General features: G+C 53.2%; 1 protein-coding gene across 7 annotated transcripts in view; it reads left to right on the top strand.

The window, feature by feature from the left end:
- Positions 1 to 5,040, top strand: part of DBF4B (DBF4B-CDC7 kinase regulatory subunit) — a 31,857-nt gene extending 26,817 nt beyond the window's left edge. For 6 of the 7 annotated variants that reach the window (XM_077164150.1, XM_077164145.1, XM_077164147.1 and 3 more), the window contains 3 exons: positions 890 to 998; positions 1,175 to 1,299; positions 2,105 to 5,040. In XM_077164150.1, coding sequence (XP_077020265.1) covers positions 890 to 998; positions 1,175 to 1,299; positions 2,105 to 3,059 — 1,189 coding nt within the window. In that variant the 3' untranslated portion in view covers positions 3,060 to 5,040. The remainder of the gene's footprint in view (positions 1 to 889; positions 999 to 1,174; positions 1,300 to 2,104) is intronic. The other variant, XM_077164146.1, reaches the window with a different exon arrangement.
- Positions 5,041 to 15,478: the final 10,438 nt, after the last annotated feature.

Raw genomic sequence — 15,478 nt, 5'->3', positions numbered from 1 at the left:
TCTGTGGTACATCATGCTTTTTCCACTTACTGTATCTTTTAGTACCTAAAAAATATCTTCATTTCTTTCTATGCCAGTATGGTATTCCATTATATGGACTTAACATATTTTATTTACCAGTCTATGGTTACTGGTGGATACTTAGATTATTTCCAATCTTTTGCTATTATAAACAGTCCTGCAGTGAATAACCTTGTTCTGAGTAATTTTGCAATTGTGGAATAAATTCCTAAAGGTAGAAACGCTGGGTCAAGTGAGACCTGCATTTATAATTTTGATAAATGCAGCCAAATTGCTCTTCATAGAGGTAATTCCAGTGTATGAATCTTCAAAACTTTTGACCATTTTTTTAATAGGGTATTGGTCACTTTCTGGTTGTGGACTTGTGGGTTTGCTAGGACGGCTACATAGCAATGCCCTTCAGGCTACTAGAAATAATGGAACTGAAATTCAGATGAGAAGTCAAGTTTGAGAAAAAGATTCGAAAGTCCTCAGTGAAAGATGGCAGCTGTGTGAGGTATGAGTCAACATGAGGGAAGATACAAAGACTGCTCCTTGGAATGATACCAAAGGAAAGGGCACCCACAACGTAGAGGGTATGGATTTGAAAATGAGCCCAGAGTTGGAATTCCTGCTAGGAATTCTTATTTTCATCAGCACTATCCCTGCCCTCATGTGTACTTTGAGATAGGTGGGCAAGGAAAAGACAGAGCTAGGACAGGGTACCCACAGAGAGTTGGTGCCTTCCTCAAATTGTCCCTTCTGCAACCTCTTCTTGGTCCTTCCCTTCCCCAGTCAGAGTGCTCTAGGCCCTGGTATAGAGGCTTCCACTGCCAACCTCTGAGGGCCCCAGCAGTGACCACATCTTGTCAACCTGTACCCTCTCCAGAGAACCCAAGGACCAGGAGCCAAGCCTGCAATCGGCTGCCCATACTATCCCCAGGAGGAAGAAAGGTTACTGTGAGTGCTGCCAGGAGGCCTTTGAGGAGCTCCATGTGGTAAGCACCTTCCCCTCAGAATAGCCTGGCCCACCAAGAACAAGGGTAGGGCCCCAGCCACCATAGCTTTTCCTGCTCGGTCTCTCCATCCTGGCTGGGCATGTCTCCCCTTGCCAGAGGCTGGGCTGGGACATCAACCTTATCTAATGCCCTGTGCCTCCTCTCACCCTGGGAAGCATATTCAGAGTGCCCAGCACCAGAGCTTTGCTGTAGAAGCCCACCCGTATGCAGAAGTTGATCGGATCATCGCCCAGCTCAGCCACAGCTTCGCAGACATCCCCTTCCAGGCTAGCCTACCCAGGTGAGCACCATGCTGCTGGCCCTGCCCCAGTGGTGGACACAAAGATGTTCTTACTCTCCTCCTGTGGCCGTCTCTAGATGAGAAGGAACCTTCAGGTTTGCAACAGTAGGGACCAGGCTATGGCATTTTACTCTTTTCTTACCATTCTTTACCACCATCCTTTGTCCTGTTTGTTTTGGGAGTGGTCAAAAAAAAAAAAAAAAAAAGAAGACATCCATTTTTAGCTTTGGCTTGATCAGGACCACACCCAGCCCAAAGTGGGCAGGAAGGGTAAGCAGTTCAGGTTTTGTAGTTCCCAGGCACATATCCCTGATCATGTGCCTGTCTGGCTGTTTGGAAAGATGGAGGTGGGTGAAGAGCATGTCTTTCTCTTGTTCTAAAAGTTATCCCCAAAAAGAGGATTATATGGAGTTTAATGGGAATTCCACGGGCTTCTGAGTCCTGATTCCCCCTGCTTCCTGCGAGGGCAGATTCTGTCTTTCCTCCGGCTGTGGCTTCACCTCTTACCCAAAATCTCCAACTCTGGGCTCAGCTTGAGCAGCCAGGCTTTCTTCAGCCACCAAAGGGCATGACCTCCTCTGTGAAGTCATTAAATGGAACAGTCTCTAACCTGTTCCTCTGGCCAGCCCTGACTACAGGCTGCAGAGCCAAGAGAGGTAGAGCCAACACTGGTTGCTGCTACAGGGTCAGCCCCAAAGATCAAGCCTTTCTCAGGACCCCAGGTTAAGCAATTTTCTCTTCACCCCAGCTTTCTGCTTGCTCTAGAGTTGAGCTGGCAGCTCACAGTGTGTTTCTGTCCCCACAGAAGGCCAAGCTTCCCAGCTTCTGATTATGACCCTCTTGGTCCTGAGACTCCGCCCCCCAGCCAGCCCTCCCAACCTAGGGCAGCATCTCCCGGGATGAGGAGAGAGGAGGACCTCCAGGCCCCAGATGCCTCTGAACAAGTTGGGACATTGGGCAGTACGAAGGCACCAGTGGAACCTGCAGGGACTAGCAAGGTACCTGGATCAGCAGCAAGTTTTCAGGAGTTGGTGTTGTCAGTTGATGCCTTGGGAGACCCCGTAGGGACACCAGTGTCCAGGAGCCCTGCTTGCCAGTGCCTCCTAACGACCTCTGGTTTTGCAGACCTCTCCTCTGGCTCAGATCTGGTTTTTGTTGGCCATAAGAGGAGGGTTATATCCCCTACTGGCAATGCTGAGAAGAAGCCAGGGGGTTCCTGGCCACAGGCCCCATTATCTGACCCAAAAGCTCCTAGCCCCTGTAGTACCAGGACAGCTGGTGGCAGACACCTCTTCTCTCTTCAAGGCCATGAGCCCAGGCCCTTTGCTGCCCTCCTACCCGTGTGCCAACCACTAACCTGTCTCCCCCTCCAAGACCCCTTTCCCTCACAGTCACCACATAGGTCAGCAGAATTCTGGGCCACACAGCCCTCCTGGCCTGGGGGAAGATGGTCCCCAGGATCTGAGGATCCTGAATGGGGATCTTGCCCTGACTCACAGCAGGCTGACCAGTTCCCCAGCTGCCGTGAGGCTCCAGGCATGCTATCCCCACCCCTGCACTCAGCTGCCTACATGCAGCTCCCAGAAGGTCCTGTAGAGAGCCAGTCTGCCTCTCCTCCCCACCCTCTACCAGCTAGTGAGGGAGCCAGCTGCTCCCGATGGTTCTGGGCTTCCCAACCTCTTCAGGTTCCCTGCCTCCCTGTCTCCCATATGGGCCAACCTCAGCCCCAGCCCAATACTGGCAGAGAATTGTCCCTCTGAGCTCCCTAGGGTGCTCGTCTCATTATCAGGCCAGACAGGCTCCAGAATCAAGGGTCACAGAAACATATATACCTCTGCTTGTTACTGCAACCCCAGCCAGGGCTCAACCAGAACTCAGGAGTCGCAGAACCCCAGGAAGCTCCCAGAAGAGCAAAAGAAGCCTGGGGCCTAGCCTTTGAGGGCCAGGTAAATGGCTGTCATGGCCAAGCTCTATGGCACTCACAGAGCCAGTCTACCTGCCCACTAGGGCTTTGGAGAGGACAAAGAGAGCCTGGGCTGGAGGCTGCCCTCCTCCAACCCCTCCCTCTGGTTGTATTATCAGCCACGTAGCAATCAATGAGAGGCTTGCAGACCTGTAGTCAGCTGCCCATGCCAGGAGGTAGAGGCCAGGCTGGCCTAGGCAGGGGCCACAAAGAAGCTGAGCAGGAGGAGCCCTGGCCTTGCTTCCTGGCCCTCCACAGGCACTTGCATCTTTGGAGAACCAAGGGTTAGTTGTTGCCTCCCACCCTCCACCTCCACCTCAGCCTCTTTTCCCACAAACATGTGGTGCTTTCCTGTTCTCTGAAATGCCTGCGTTATGTCCCCGCCCCCAACCCCCCACGTGCACACACACAGATCCTCAGGAACATATGAAGCAGAGGAGGGGCTCGGGCTGCAACACTTACAGACCTCTCTTCCCCATGCACTTAGTTGGGTCCCAGCACTGACCTTTCCCCTGAGCCAAGAATGCAGCCAGAGCCTCCTCTGGGGACTTATCTCAGCTCTTCTCTGCCTCAGCACAGGCTGCCCACCCCGGATTTCTGCTGTTCCTGGGTCAGTGTCTCACCTGCCAACTTCTGCATCTCCTTCCCTCTCCCATTCTCTCTCCCTCCCCAAGGACCTCCCCCCATTTCTTTCCGCCAAGCCATTAATCTGGAGACAGAAATGGGTTTGCTATCGATTCTTTGGCCACTTTTTTTTTATTACAATCTGTACTGTGGTTCTTCTCACCCTTCTCTGCCGCTGTGTTTGTCTCTTTAAATGTTGAAGCAACCAGAAGCCTGGAGCTATCTATGTCTCATTTCAGTGGAAGAAAGGGGGGTGAGGGCCCCTACCTGCAGGTGAGGACCTGAATTGTTAGTTTGGAAATAGAGCAACTGTATGGACAACCCTTCTTAGAGGTCATGTTTGGCATTTTAAGGTCATTTCTGTTAAATTTCATAGTTAATCTTGATTCAGGAAATGTAAATAAACTTGTTCATAACAAATAACAGAGAGATAGGGCTGGAGTGCAGTGTCGGTGTGGTCCTTCTTCTGCCCTCCGATGACCCAGAGTTAACAGGATGGGAGCCGCCTGCAAGTTGGAGAGGGCTCGGAAGGGCCTGTCCTCATCCAGCCTCTTGTTCTCAGTCTCCTCAGGTCGCTCACTTAGCTCTGCTGCCCAGTCAGTGATTGCCTGCAGAGGGCGTGCTCGCTGCCCAGCCCCAAGAAAAATCCTTTGTCCTAAAGTGTATTCCTTCCAGGGGCCCCTCCCCATCTCTGGGGGCCCAGATAATGGCCTTGCTATGGGCTCTGAGGGTGTGACTCTTTCCTTCTGTAATGATATCCCATTGTCTTTCTCATGATGCTGCCCCTCTGGGTAAGGAGAAATTGCCCCACTCCTCTCTTGTTCCAGCTACCTTTGTGTGCTGTTCACTTGAAGCCTTTTGCAGAAGCTTCTGATGCCCTCATCACCATCTGCTGATCCGTTTTCTGTCCCCCACCCCTTCACACATTCCCCTTCTACCCACATTGCTATCATCCTTAGCAACTTCAGTAGCTGCCCAACTGGACTTCTTGTCTCTGCAATGCAATCTCTAGACTTCTCTAGGCTTCTTTCGCCCCACAGCACCAGCCCCCAGGTGACCCCCACATCATTGTTTGGCCTTTCCCTCTCCAACTACAAAACCATCACAGCGGGCCTCTTCCCCCTTCCCAGGCATTGGTTACCCCTCCACTTAAGTCCAGCTGCATGTCCCCCCCCCCCCCCCCCCCGCCCACCTCAATGTCTGTGACCTTGGACATCTCTGCCAGGCCAAACCCAGAGGCTATATCACTCTGCAGCCGGTTCTCCATTCTGGCTTCCAGGCTGTAGGTTAGAGGGTTAGAGGGGAATTCAGAATACCTATGATCTGACCTAGTACTGAGAGGTGCTTGCTCTCACAATGGCTCCTTGATATGGGGGCTGTTCAAACTTTCCATTCCTCAAGTCCCTGTTCCATCCATCTCCCTCCCTCTCAATAGATGACCTAATTTGCAGATTCAACAGCCATTGCCTTGTCTTGCTGTCAGTCCCCCTTCAATATCTTGCTTTTTGGCCTCTTCCAAAGGAAGTGGTGTTCTTTCTCCCCAAGTCACACTGTCCCTGTCCTCCACAATCCACCTCTGCCAGCCTTATCAATTTTCTGTTCTCTGATTCTTCTCCTCTCCTTCCCTCTGTCTGAAAATTCAATGCTACTCCATCCTGGAAAACACTTGCATTGATTCTACAGCTTGAAGAAGGTTCCCTCCTGTCTTCCAGCTACTTCCTGTGGTCTATACCCACCACCTCATGTCTTCACCTCCTTCCCCTTCTGAACCTCTTGTGGCGGCTGCCACCTGAAACAGCACTACATTGAAATTGTCCATTCCAAGGTCACCAGATAACCTGCTAATTGCCAAATTCAGGTTCCTCTTCTTTCCCACTTCCCTTCTGGCTGAAGCAATTGATACATCTTGAAGCTTGGCTTCCTTGATCCCCATGTTAGCCTGGTTTGCCTCCCTCCTTCCTGGCCTTTCCTTTCCTTTATTCCGACCTACTCACTGTCTCATTCATTCACTCAGCATAGGCCTGAAATGTCTGCCCTGCATCAGCTCCCAGTCTCTGAAGAATCTCCAGCCCTAACTGATTTTTCTGAGCTGACACTCAGGCCTGGGACCTTTGTCCTCACCTCCTCTGCTGTCTCTTCTTTCACTTCTCTGCAGATGTGACCCAAACTGGACCTGACCCCTGACTCCCTTATGAATTCTGACCTCCCAGGAGGAGGTGGGGCAGGGAACTTGTGCTAGGTGGAAAAGCAGAGATCTAGCCATATTCCCTAACTCATATTGTGATTTCATTCAAGTCCCTTAGCTACCCTGGGCCTTGGTTTCCTCAAATTTAAATGAAGGGCTTGGATGAGATGATTTCAAATGTTTTTCCTTCCAATAATAAAATACCATGACCTCCAGCAAATCTATTTTATCATTCCCCATTTTGCTACCACCATAGCGACAACATATCTAAGAGAGTCTTTGGCTCCCCCTTCCCATTTTGTAATTACACTTCTCCAGCAGTCTCCAGCTCTCTCCTCTCTCAGCCACTCTCTGAGCCAAATCCAGCCAGTCTCAAGTTCTGTTTGTTCTCCCTCCCAAAAGTGCTTCCCCTTTACTCACCCATCTTTTCCCATTGTCTCTGTTCTAGCCAGACTAATCCACTGATCTATAAATCACCAAAGGCAACACAGCCTCCAAGTCTGCTCTTGGTGTTCCCTTCCCTGGAATGTTCCTCATCAACAGCCACAAGGTTGCCCCATTCTTCAAGGCACAGGCTCCATATTCTCCGTGAACCTGTTGTGGAAGCCTTTAGGCTTTAGAGCTTCAGAGCCCCACAGGCCTGGATTCAAATGCAAGGCCTGCCACTAAGCTCTGTGACCTTTGGCAAACTCCTGAAATTCAATTTCCTTAATCTGAAAAACGGAAGTAATAGTAGTTGCTACCTCACTAGGATGTCTCAAGAATTACATCGATACTGTACCTTGTGAGGTGCAAGGCACAGAAGAGGCAAACAGTAACTTATCACATACCTATGAAGTTTTCCTCCTAGACCTTGTAAAGCTTATTTTCACTAATTTCCCACCCTGTGATGGCTTGAGCTGCCACTTCCAGTGTAAATGTTGGATGAAGCTACTAAAGGGTGCTAGGAGACATCCTTAACCATTCTGAAGGCCATCTCTCTAGTGCTCCAAGAGAAGCCTCTGCATGGGAGACAGTGGGTATGGGGGCGAGTATTGCACCCCCCATAGCATTTTGGGACCCTGCAGTGTGACTAATTCCTATATCATGCCCCAGGAGCCTCTCAAAGGACAAATGTGCCTAAGTCCTGGTACCCTAGGTACTACCAACTCTTCTCTGGGGCTATACCTCAACTTCGCAGATGAATGGAGGGAGGGGGTTGCTTGAGCCAAATGAGAGGGAGAAGCATGAGGTTTCCCTCAGAGGGAATTCTGATGAAAAGAGCAGTTCTGCAGGATAGGGAAGGACCCTGCTGGGGCCTGGGAAGAAGCAGAGTGCACTTCCTGCCTTGGTGCTATGGTCATTTCTCCTGCTTCCCAGCCCTCAACTCCTTGTCACCAGCAGTATAGTCTCTCTATGTGGCTGGGTCAAAGGGTCCTGAAACCCCTGAGCCATAAAGGAGTCCCTTGGACCCTGGCTTTCTCTTCTGCATCTTACTCAGAACAGTCGAGCCCTTCCTAAGCATTTTACCCTCATCCACTCATACATCCTTTGCAGCAACACGATGCGGGAGGACTTTCTAACCCCTGGTTCAGATAAGGAATTCGAGGCTTAGAGAGGTTGCCTTAGACTTGTTCAAGGTCATACATCTGATAAGTGAGGGAGCCAGGATTGGAACCCAGCCTGGTTGCCTGGGGCTCTTAAGTCCCGCACTGTCCTCTTTTTAAAAAATATTTTTAATGAGAAATGTTCACATACATATAGTCCATACGTGGTATTCAATTAATGGCACACAATGTCATCATATAGTTGTATATTCATCACCGTGATCAGTTTTAGAAAATTTTTATCACTCTAGAAAAAGAAATATGAAAAAAGAAACTCATATACCCCATACCCCTTACCCCTCCTTCACACTGACCATTAGTACTTCAATCTACTCAATTTATTTTATCCCTTATTCCCCCTATTATCTATTTTTTATCCATACTTTTTTACTCATCTGTCCATACCCAGGATAACAGGAGCTTCAGACACAAGGTTTTCACAGTCACGTTGTAAAAGTTATATCGTTATACAGTCGTCTTCAAGAGTTGAGGCTATGAAACACAGCTCAACTAGTTTCAGGTACTTCCTCTAGACCCTCTAATACACCATAAACTAAAAAGGGATATCTATATAATCCAGAAGAATAATCTCAAAAAAAAAAAATAACCTCCAGGATAACCTCTCAGCTCTGTTTGAAATCTCTCAGCCACTGAAACATTGTCTCATTTCTGTCTCCCCCCTTTTGGTCAACAAGGCTTCCTCAATCCCATGATGCCAGGTCCCAGCAAATCCCAGGAATTCTGTCCCATGTTGCCCGGGAGATTTACACCCCTGGGAGTCATGTCCCATGTAGGGGGTAGGGCAGTGAGTTCACCTGCCAGTTGGCTTAAAGAGAGAGGCCATATCTGAGGAACAAGAGGTTCTCTGAGGGTAACTCTTAGGCGTAATTATAAGCAGGCTTAGCCTATCCTTTATAGGAATAAGTTTCATAGGGGCAACCCCCAAGATCGAGGGGTCAGCCTATTGATTTGGTTGTCCCTACTCTGTCCTCTTAACTGAGCCCTGTTGCAGACCTTGCAGGCTGGGCCTGGATGGGTTCCACTAGCAGAAAACACTTTCTACGGCAGCTGATACTTCTCCCTCACCTGCAGTTGCTGGGAGTGGGTCTTGGCCCTGGTGCCGGAAAAACTGAGGAAAGAATTGGCTAGTAGGCAGAAAGAGCTGCAGGAGGAAGGAGGCCCCAGGGCTAGGTCTGAGGCTGCCCAGGTCTGGTGGTAGGGGTTTCTGAGGGAGGGCTAAGCTCTGCCGGTGTGACCCCAAGACAACAGAAACCGTGGCTGCTGGCTATAGCTGTGGGGTTGGGGTGGGAATTGCCTTGAGGGTACCACCTGCTTGAAGGGGAGATACAAGACCTGCCCTCAGGAGCACCAATCTCAGGAGAAAACCCTTGTTTTCAGGGGCCAAGTCTGGGAAGCTTTTCAAGCTATATCAAGCCCAATGGGGAAGATTTAGTCCCTGCTCTTTTTAGGTTCCCAGGCTGATGGGGAAGACATGGTTTGAGGACAGCTGGCCCCTGACATTAGGAAGGAGGGAAAATGGGGAGGGGGGGAACTAAGCAAGGTGGGGGGATATGGGGGCTGCAGTTTGTAGCAGAACTGAGAGAGAATATAGTGGAGGTAGATCAGGATTGCCCAGCCTGGACTGCTAAGGGCTCAGGAACCATGAATGAAGGGCTTTCAGAGCCTGAGGGGCCGTAGGATTGATTCCCCACTGGGGCTGGTCCAGGATGCCAGCAGGGAGGAGTCACTCTGGTGACTATGAGGGTCTCCCCAGCAGAAAGGCCAGGAAATCAGGGCCACAGATATGGTAGAATTGTGCTTCAGCCTGAACCACAAGTTGACTTTGTGGTCTTGGACAAGTGACAGGGTAGGGGGTATCCAAACTCCCCCAGCCCAGGGCCCTCCTCTGTGAAATGACAAATCCCACAAAAGGTGGGATTTGTCCCAAGTCCTATCCTTGACTGATCAGGGCTCACTGATGTGGGCCTGGAATATGGCGCAGGTGAAACAGGACTGTATTGCCCTGGTAAGTCTGAGATGCCACATGGGGGGAGGGACAGAGAGCCAGATGGACCAGTGCCCTCCAAGTCCCAAGTAGGTGGGCATGGAGTAGGGGTGGCCAGAGAAGAGTGGGGCCTTGGAACGTGACCTCGTTTTGACCAACTGTACTCAATGAGGCTCACAGAAGCCTCTTGGACCCTGTTTTCCCATTTGTAAAATGGGGAAAACAGTCTCTCCCTCCAGGGTAATTGTGAATTTAGAGAATTTCACATAGTAGGCTCTCATTTCCGGGACCCCCCCTCACCCCTACACCCTGGAGGAGGTTTTCAAGATGGCTCTAGAATGACAGAACAATTGGCTTAGTCCTGCTGAGCATCTGGGTCTGGAGTCGCAGGTGGTTGGAGGGGGGAGGGGAGTCACCTCCTTTCCAGCATTGATGTCAGCTCCTCCCGGGAAATCGCCTTCTCACCTCTCCTGGGCCTAAAATAGAGCTGGGGGTGGGGGGGTGCCTGTCACGAGCCAGAAGCAGCTCCCCATCCCTAGCAGAGAACCCGGGAAGGTGTTCCCTGTCTCTACTCCCATTCCTTAGTGATCTGAGGACCCCAGTGTGGATGTGAGGATGCACCAGCGATGCCTATGTCCCACCACACTCACACCCCTTATCAGGGTCTCTGGCTCTAGAGACCCCAGTCCCCGGTATTGGGGTCCATCTTGCCCAGAAGCTCAGAAGCTGGACTGGAGGCCACAGCTGGGTCAGCTGGGCTTGGGGGAGGGCCAGGACTGGGGAGCTAAGTTGTGTGTGTTGGGGGTGGGGACTTATTTCAGAAAAGGAGGGGGTGGCTGCGTAGCCCCTGTACCCTAAGGAGGGCTGGGCAGAAGACCTGAGGGACTCTGGGAAATTGCTTCAGGAGAGGTGGTGTGGGGGTCAGGTGTTCTGCAGACAGGGCAATCTAGTCTGTCTAGAGAGGAGGGTCTGGAGGGCTCCAGACGTGTCTTCTAAAAGATCTGTACTGACAAGCGAGGAGCAGAAGAGGTGGGTTGCAAATAGCATGTAAACGACCTGGGTAGTTTATATTATATGCAATGGGAAGAAGGACTTGGGACTCAGAAGCTCATGGGAAGGCTAGCCTCTCTTGCTTGCTCTGGTGACAGCAATCCCTGAAGCCTTCCTAGAGGCGGGGGTATTTCTGAATCACAGAGGAAAGAACCTGAGGGATGGGGAAGTGTCTGAACCGAGGTTAGGGAGGACCACGTAGTGACCCGCCCTGACGCGAAGGCGCAAGAAATCTTTAGGGGCCCCGATCGAGGCATGGAGTGGGGCATCCACCGAACGACCCACTTGCCCCTCGGGCGCGCGTACTGCCCCTGCTTGCCCAAATTCCCAAGCTCCAACAGCCGGGGCGCTTCCTCCGGGAACACAACGCCCCAGGGGTGAAGTGGGCCGGACAACCACGCCTCCACACCTCGACCACGCTGGGCCTCGGACGGGCAGTCAAAGGATCCGAGCCCGGGGATACCTCTGTGCCTTGCTTCCCTCTCCCTACACATCTTCGGGTCCTCAGGGATCCGCAGTCAAGAAGTAGCCGGGGAGGGGACTGGGAGACCCGGACGGGGATGCACCCCTGCCCTGCACCTGTCGAACGAGGCCAAGGAGGCGCTGGGAAGGCCAGCCCTAGGGCGGCGCCTCTTTTGTCCTCCCTTCGCGGCAGCCCGGGCCTTCCGGGCTGGGGGCCCCGCGGGGGGTGGGGGGCGGGGGGCGCAGGGGGCGGGCCCTCGGCTCACGTGCTCGCGGCTCTGCTTTTAACCCTGCGAGTCCGCCCCGCCGGGATGGCTACGGCCCGAGCGCGCTGAACATCGGTGCCCTCCCCGGAGCCCCCACCGCACCTCGACTCGCGCCTGGGCTCGGCGCCCCCACCCCCACCCCGGGCCCCCGCAGCCGGCGCCTCCCGGCTCCCCTCCCTCCTCCCGCCCTCCTCCACCGCCGCCGCTAGCAGCCGCAGCCCCCGGACCGGAGGATTATGAGCGAACCATGAGGCGGCTGCCGCGCTGGGCATTCGCGGCTCTGCTGCTGCTGCTCCCCCCGCCCGGTGAGTGACCCCCGCCTTGCCCGGCCCCTTCCCGGGCACCCCTTCCCTGCCCCCGCCCCGGTTTTTGCGGTCGTTTCTGCTGCGACCACATTTTCCTGCAGTGCTTCAGGTGACAGCCGGTCCAGAGCACGGCGGGTGGGGGGTGGGAGCTGGGGGAAGACGAGTGCGTCCACCCACCTGTCCCCATTTGGCCAGCCCCACCACGGCCATCCTCCTGCCGCCAGCTCGTGGACTCTGCAGGTCTCTGCGGGTTGGTGTTTTTTTGGGGGGGAGGTGGGGGGGCAGTCGTGACTGTTGGACAGAAGAGAAGCTCCTGGTCCCCTCCCCGCTGAGCTCTTCCCTCATCAGGGCAGCCAGAACCCCCACCCCAGGACCCCCTAGGGCTCCAAGGGCCTCACCAGAGTGGGGAATGAGTCTGTCTACCCCATTCCCAATGCTTCTGCCCCAAGGTGGGCAACTACCTGCAGCCGTGGCCTTGCCTCCTCAGGTCTTGGGGCTGGGGGTCCTGCTGGAGCTTTGCGCTGGAGGAGCTCACCCCAAGTGTGGGGTCTGGAAGCCCCGGAGGTCACTGAGCCCTGCCGCCTGGTAGGGGAGAGTTCCGGGGGAGAAGTCCGCAAGCAGCAGCTGGACACCAGGGTCCGCCAGGAACCCCCCGGGGGCCCGGTGAGCAGGGCTGGGTGATGGGGCGCAGGGGCAGAAGCAAGCCTGAGAGCCCAAGGGCAACTGGGGCCACCTGGTAGCTGGGGTTTGGGTGCCCCCTCTGAAGCTAGCTCCTGCAGCTTCCTCACTGTATAGCGGGCTATTAGGTGGGTGCTGGAGCTCAGCAGAGGGGAGTCTGGGGCCTGTCGGCTCCAGGCTCCCCTTCTGCCATTGTGGGGATCCCCTATTCTCAGCATCGAGGAACCCAGTGGTTCTGCTCAACGATGGGGCTAGGGTGGGGAAGTGGGGGGTGGGGGACAGAGGAAAAGCGGTTAAGAGCCCAGTCAATGATTAGAGCTCCTGGTTTTTCACTGTAGCTACCTCTGAGGCTTTCTTCGAATAGCTTAGTGCTTGCTTCTGCCTCAGTTTCCCACTGTTCTCAGGTAGGCTTGCTGTTCTCCTTCCTGCCCTCCCTGAGGGTGGAGCTCACCCACAGATGCCATCTCTACCAGCCCCCTGTCCCTATCAGCTGCTGTGTCCCTCCCGCCTCCCAGAGGAAGGTTAGGAATGAAGGAGATTAATTGCAATTAATAATTAATTAATATCATGTGAATAATAATCACCCAGATGGAATATTCATTCAGCATGCCTTGGCTCTTCTAGGAGCTCAAAACTGAAAGTTAGCCAGGCCAGTGGGGTGGCAGAGGGCTGGGTGGTAAAGGTCTGGCAGAAATACGAGGTATAGAGGAGCAGCCCAGAAGAGGGGTGCAGTGGAGGTCTGGAAAGTTTGGGCAGCTGGGAATGGTGGGAGGTAAATTGGGATGGGCAGAGGGAGGAAGGAGGGAAACGGAGGCTAACATTACGGACATCTGTCAGATTGGCATCTGGCCCTGCCTAATGTACTTGGTTAAAAGCTCTTAAGTTGGGGGGGGGAGTGGAGGGGGATGTGGGGTGGGGTGGGGGTAGGGAATGCTCATAAAATGGAATGGGGCAGGAAGGAGCATGCATAATAGATGGACCATCACTCTGGACAGCAGGGAGGGTGGGGATGAAGGGGGAGGGGCTAATGGTCCTGAGCTGGCAGGCAGGGGCCTGGGGGTGGGGGGTGGAAGGAGACTTGAGTGCCTACCCAGGCTCCCTGGGAGGCGGATGGACAGGCCGTAGCCTGGCCCTTAGTCTGGCTTTCTTCCCTGGTGTGGCTCCCACCTGTGCACTGTGCACCCCGGGGTTGCACTGACTGGAAAATGATGGCCCAGCCTGGCTACTGGGACTCCTGGCTTCTGTTCTAGAGGACAGGGAGATGCCAGAGATGAGGGAAAGCATGGGGGTTGGGTAGGGTCAAAAGTGGGGTGTCCCAACAGGTAGGTAGATTTCTGCTTTGGCCTTGTCCTTACTGAGAAGAGAGAGGTATATGTGTGGATGTGCTGGGGGAGAGAGGGTCTGGGTTCTGGTGGTGCCCAAGACTCTGGGTGGGGAGATCAGAATGGGTGCAGTTGGATTGGATGGGAAGGTGTGCACAGGAGGGAGGGCAATTCTTTGGGTGTTGTTCTGCTGGGCCAGCGGGTGGCTCTTGTGAATGAGTGACTGAGTCTGAATACCCCTAAGGGAGTATCTGAGAGTGCAGGGGTGGGTGGGTGTCGTCATCTTCTGTTACCTCCCAGGGGCCTTGCTCATGTCCATGCCTTATCTGTGCCTCAGTTTCCCTGAGGTGGGAGATCCGCTCCAGTGGTGACGAAGAAAGGCTGCCAAGGCTATGGACTTCTCTAGGCCAGGTGCTCTGCTAAATTTTTAAGCATATCACATCCTCACAACTCTATAAGGCAGATAACTTTTGTCTGCCCCATTTCGCAGGTTACCAAACAGACCCAGAGAGGTTAAGTATTTTGCCAAAAGTCAATCAGCTCTTAAGCAGTAGAAGTTGGGGAAAAAAATCTTTTCCCCAAGTCCAGGGCACTTCCCACTGTACCACTCTGCTTCCAGGATTCTGGCACAAGGGGCACTCCCCCACCCCCACCCAGAGCAAACGAGGATGGAAGAGGGCTAGGGAGACAAAAAGACATATCTAAAAGATGTTTGTCTGACTGGAAGGAAGTATCCCAACCCTCTGCCTCTGACCTGGCATTTCTCCCCATGGCTAAAAGCACTCCTGGCCTGGGAACTCTAAGGTCTGATGGTGGAGGCAGTGCGGCATTGAGTCCAAGTGTTCTGGCAGGAAGCCCTCTGACCTGACGCTGCTTGGGTTTTGCCCCAAGTTATTGCACCAGGTTGGGACTTCAGGTGCAGCCATGAGTTGGGTCAGCAGCAAGATGACCATATGATGAGTTGAGTCATAGGATGAGTTGGGGGACCCTGCTGGTGGGTGGGGCCTCAGATCTGACCTGCTCTGACCTTAGGCTGGTTACTTCATCTTTCAAGTCCTACCTTCCTGACTCCTAAAATTGAGATGATAATAACATTAATCTCGGCCCCTCCCACTGCCAGGAGCTGGTGATGGGGAAAGATTTTGTGTACCAAGGACCCTGGCTGGGGTGGGGGTGGGGTATTCTAGTCAGGGGAGAGGGAAGATGGCTAAGAAGGAATTGGAACCCAGAGAAATTACAGTTGCTAGCATTTACTGGGTTCTAACTGGGCCATTTACTGTTCTTCCTTTACATTGATTTGTTTACTCTTCATCCCACAACCTCAGGAGGTGGGGCCATTATTATCCCCATTTCACAGGTGGGAAAACAAGCACAGAGAGGTGAAGTAATCCACTCAAGTTTACACAGCACTTAAGTAGCAGAGCCAAGCTCCAGTGCAGCACTCTTATTCAGTGCACTACCCTGCCTCTCTCTCAGGGACATATTAAAGGAGGGCACAGGGGACTTCTATCCAGTTTGGAAGTGGGTCAGGCCTGAGGCCCAGAGGAGTGGGAGAGTTTCTTAAAATGCAGAAACCAGTGACCACAGGGAGTCCGCTGCTGAGGGCTGAGGAGGCGAACAACGCAGGGCTGCAGTGTAGTTGGACTGGTTGTAAACTGCATAAGGGCACCTAGGCAAGGAGCAAGTCAGTGAAATCCACGGGCTTATGAGGCTGCATGTGTTCTGAGGGGACA

The sequence above is a fragment of the Tamandua tetradactyla genome, chromosome 6 (assembly GCF_023851605.1).
Source record: "Tamandua tetradactyla isolate mTamTet1 chromosome 6, mTamTet1.pri, whole genome shotgun sequence".
NCBI classification, from domain to species: Eukaryota; Metazoa; Chordata; class Mammalia; order Pilosa; family Myrmecophagidae; genus Tamandua; species Tamandua tetradactyla.
The sequence above is the reverse complement of the archived record's forward strand: the minus strand, read 5'-3'. Positions and strand labels throughout refer to the sequence as shown.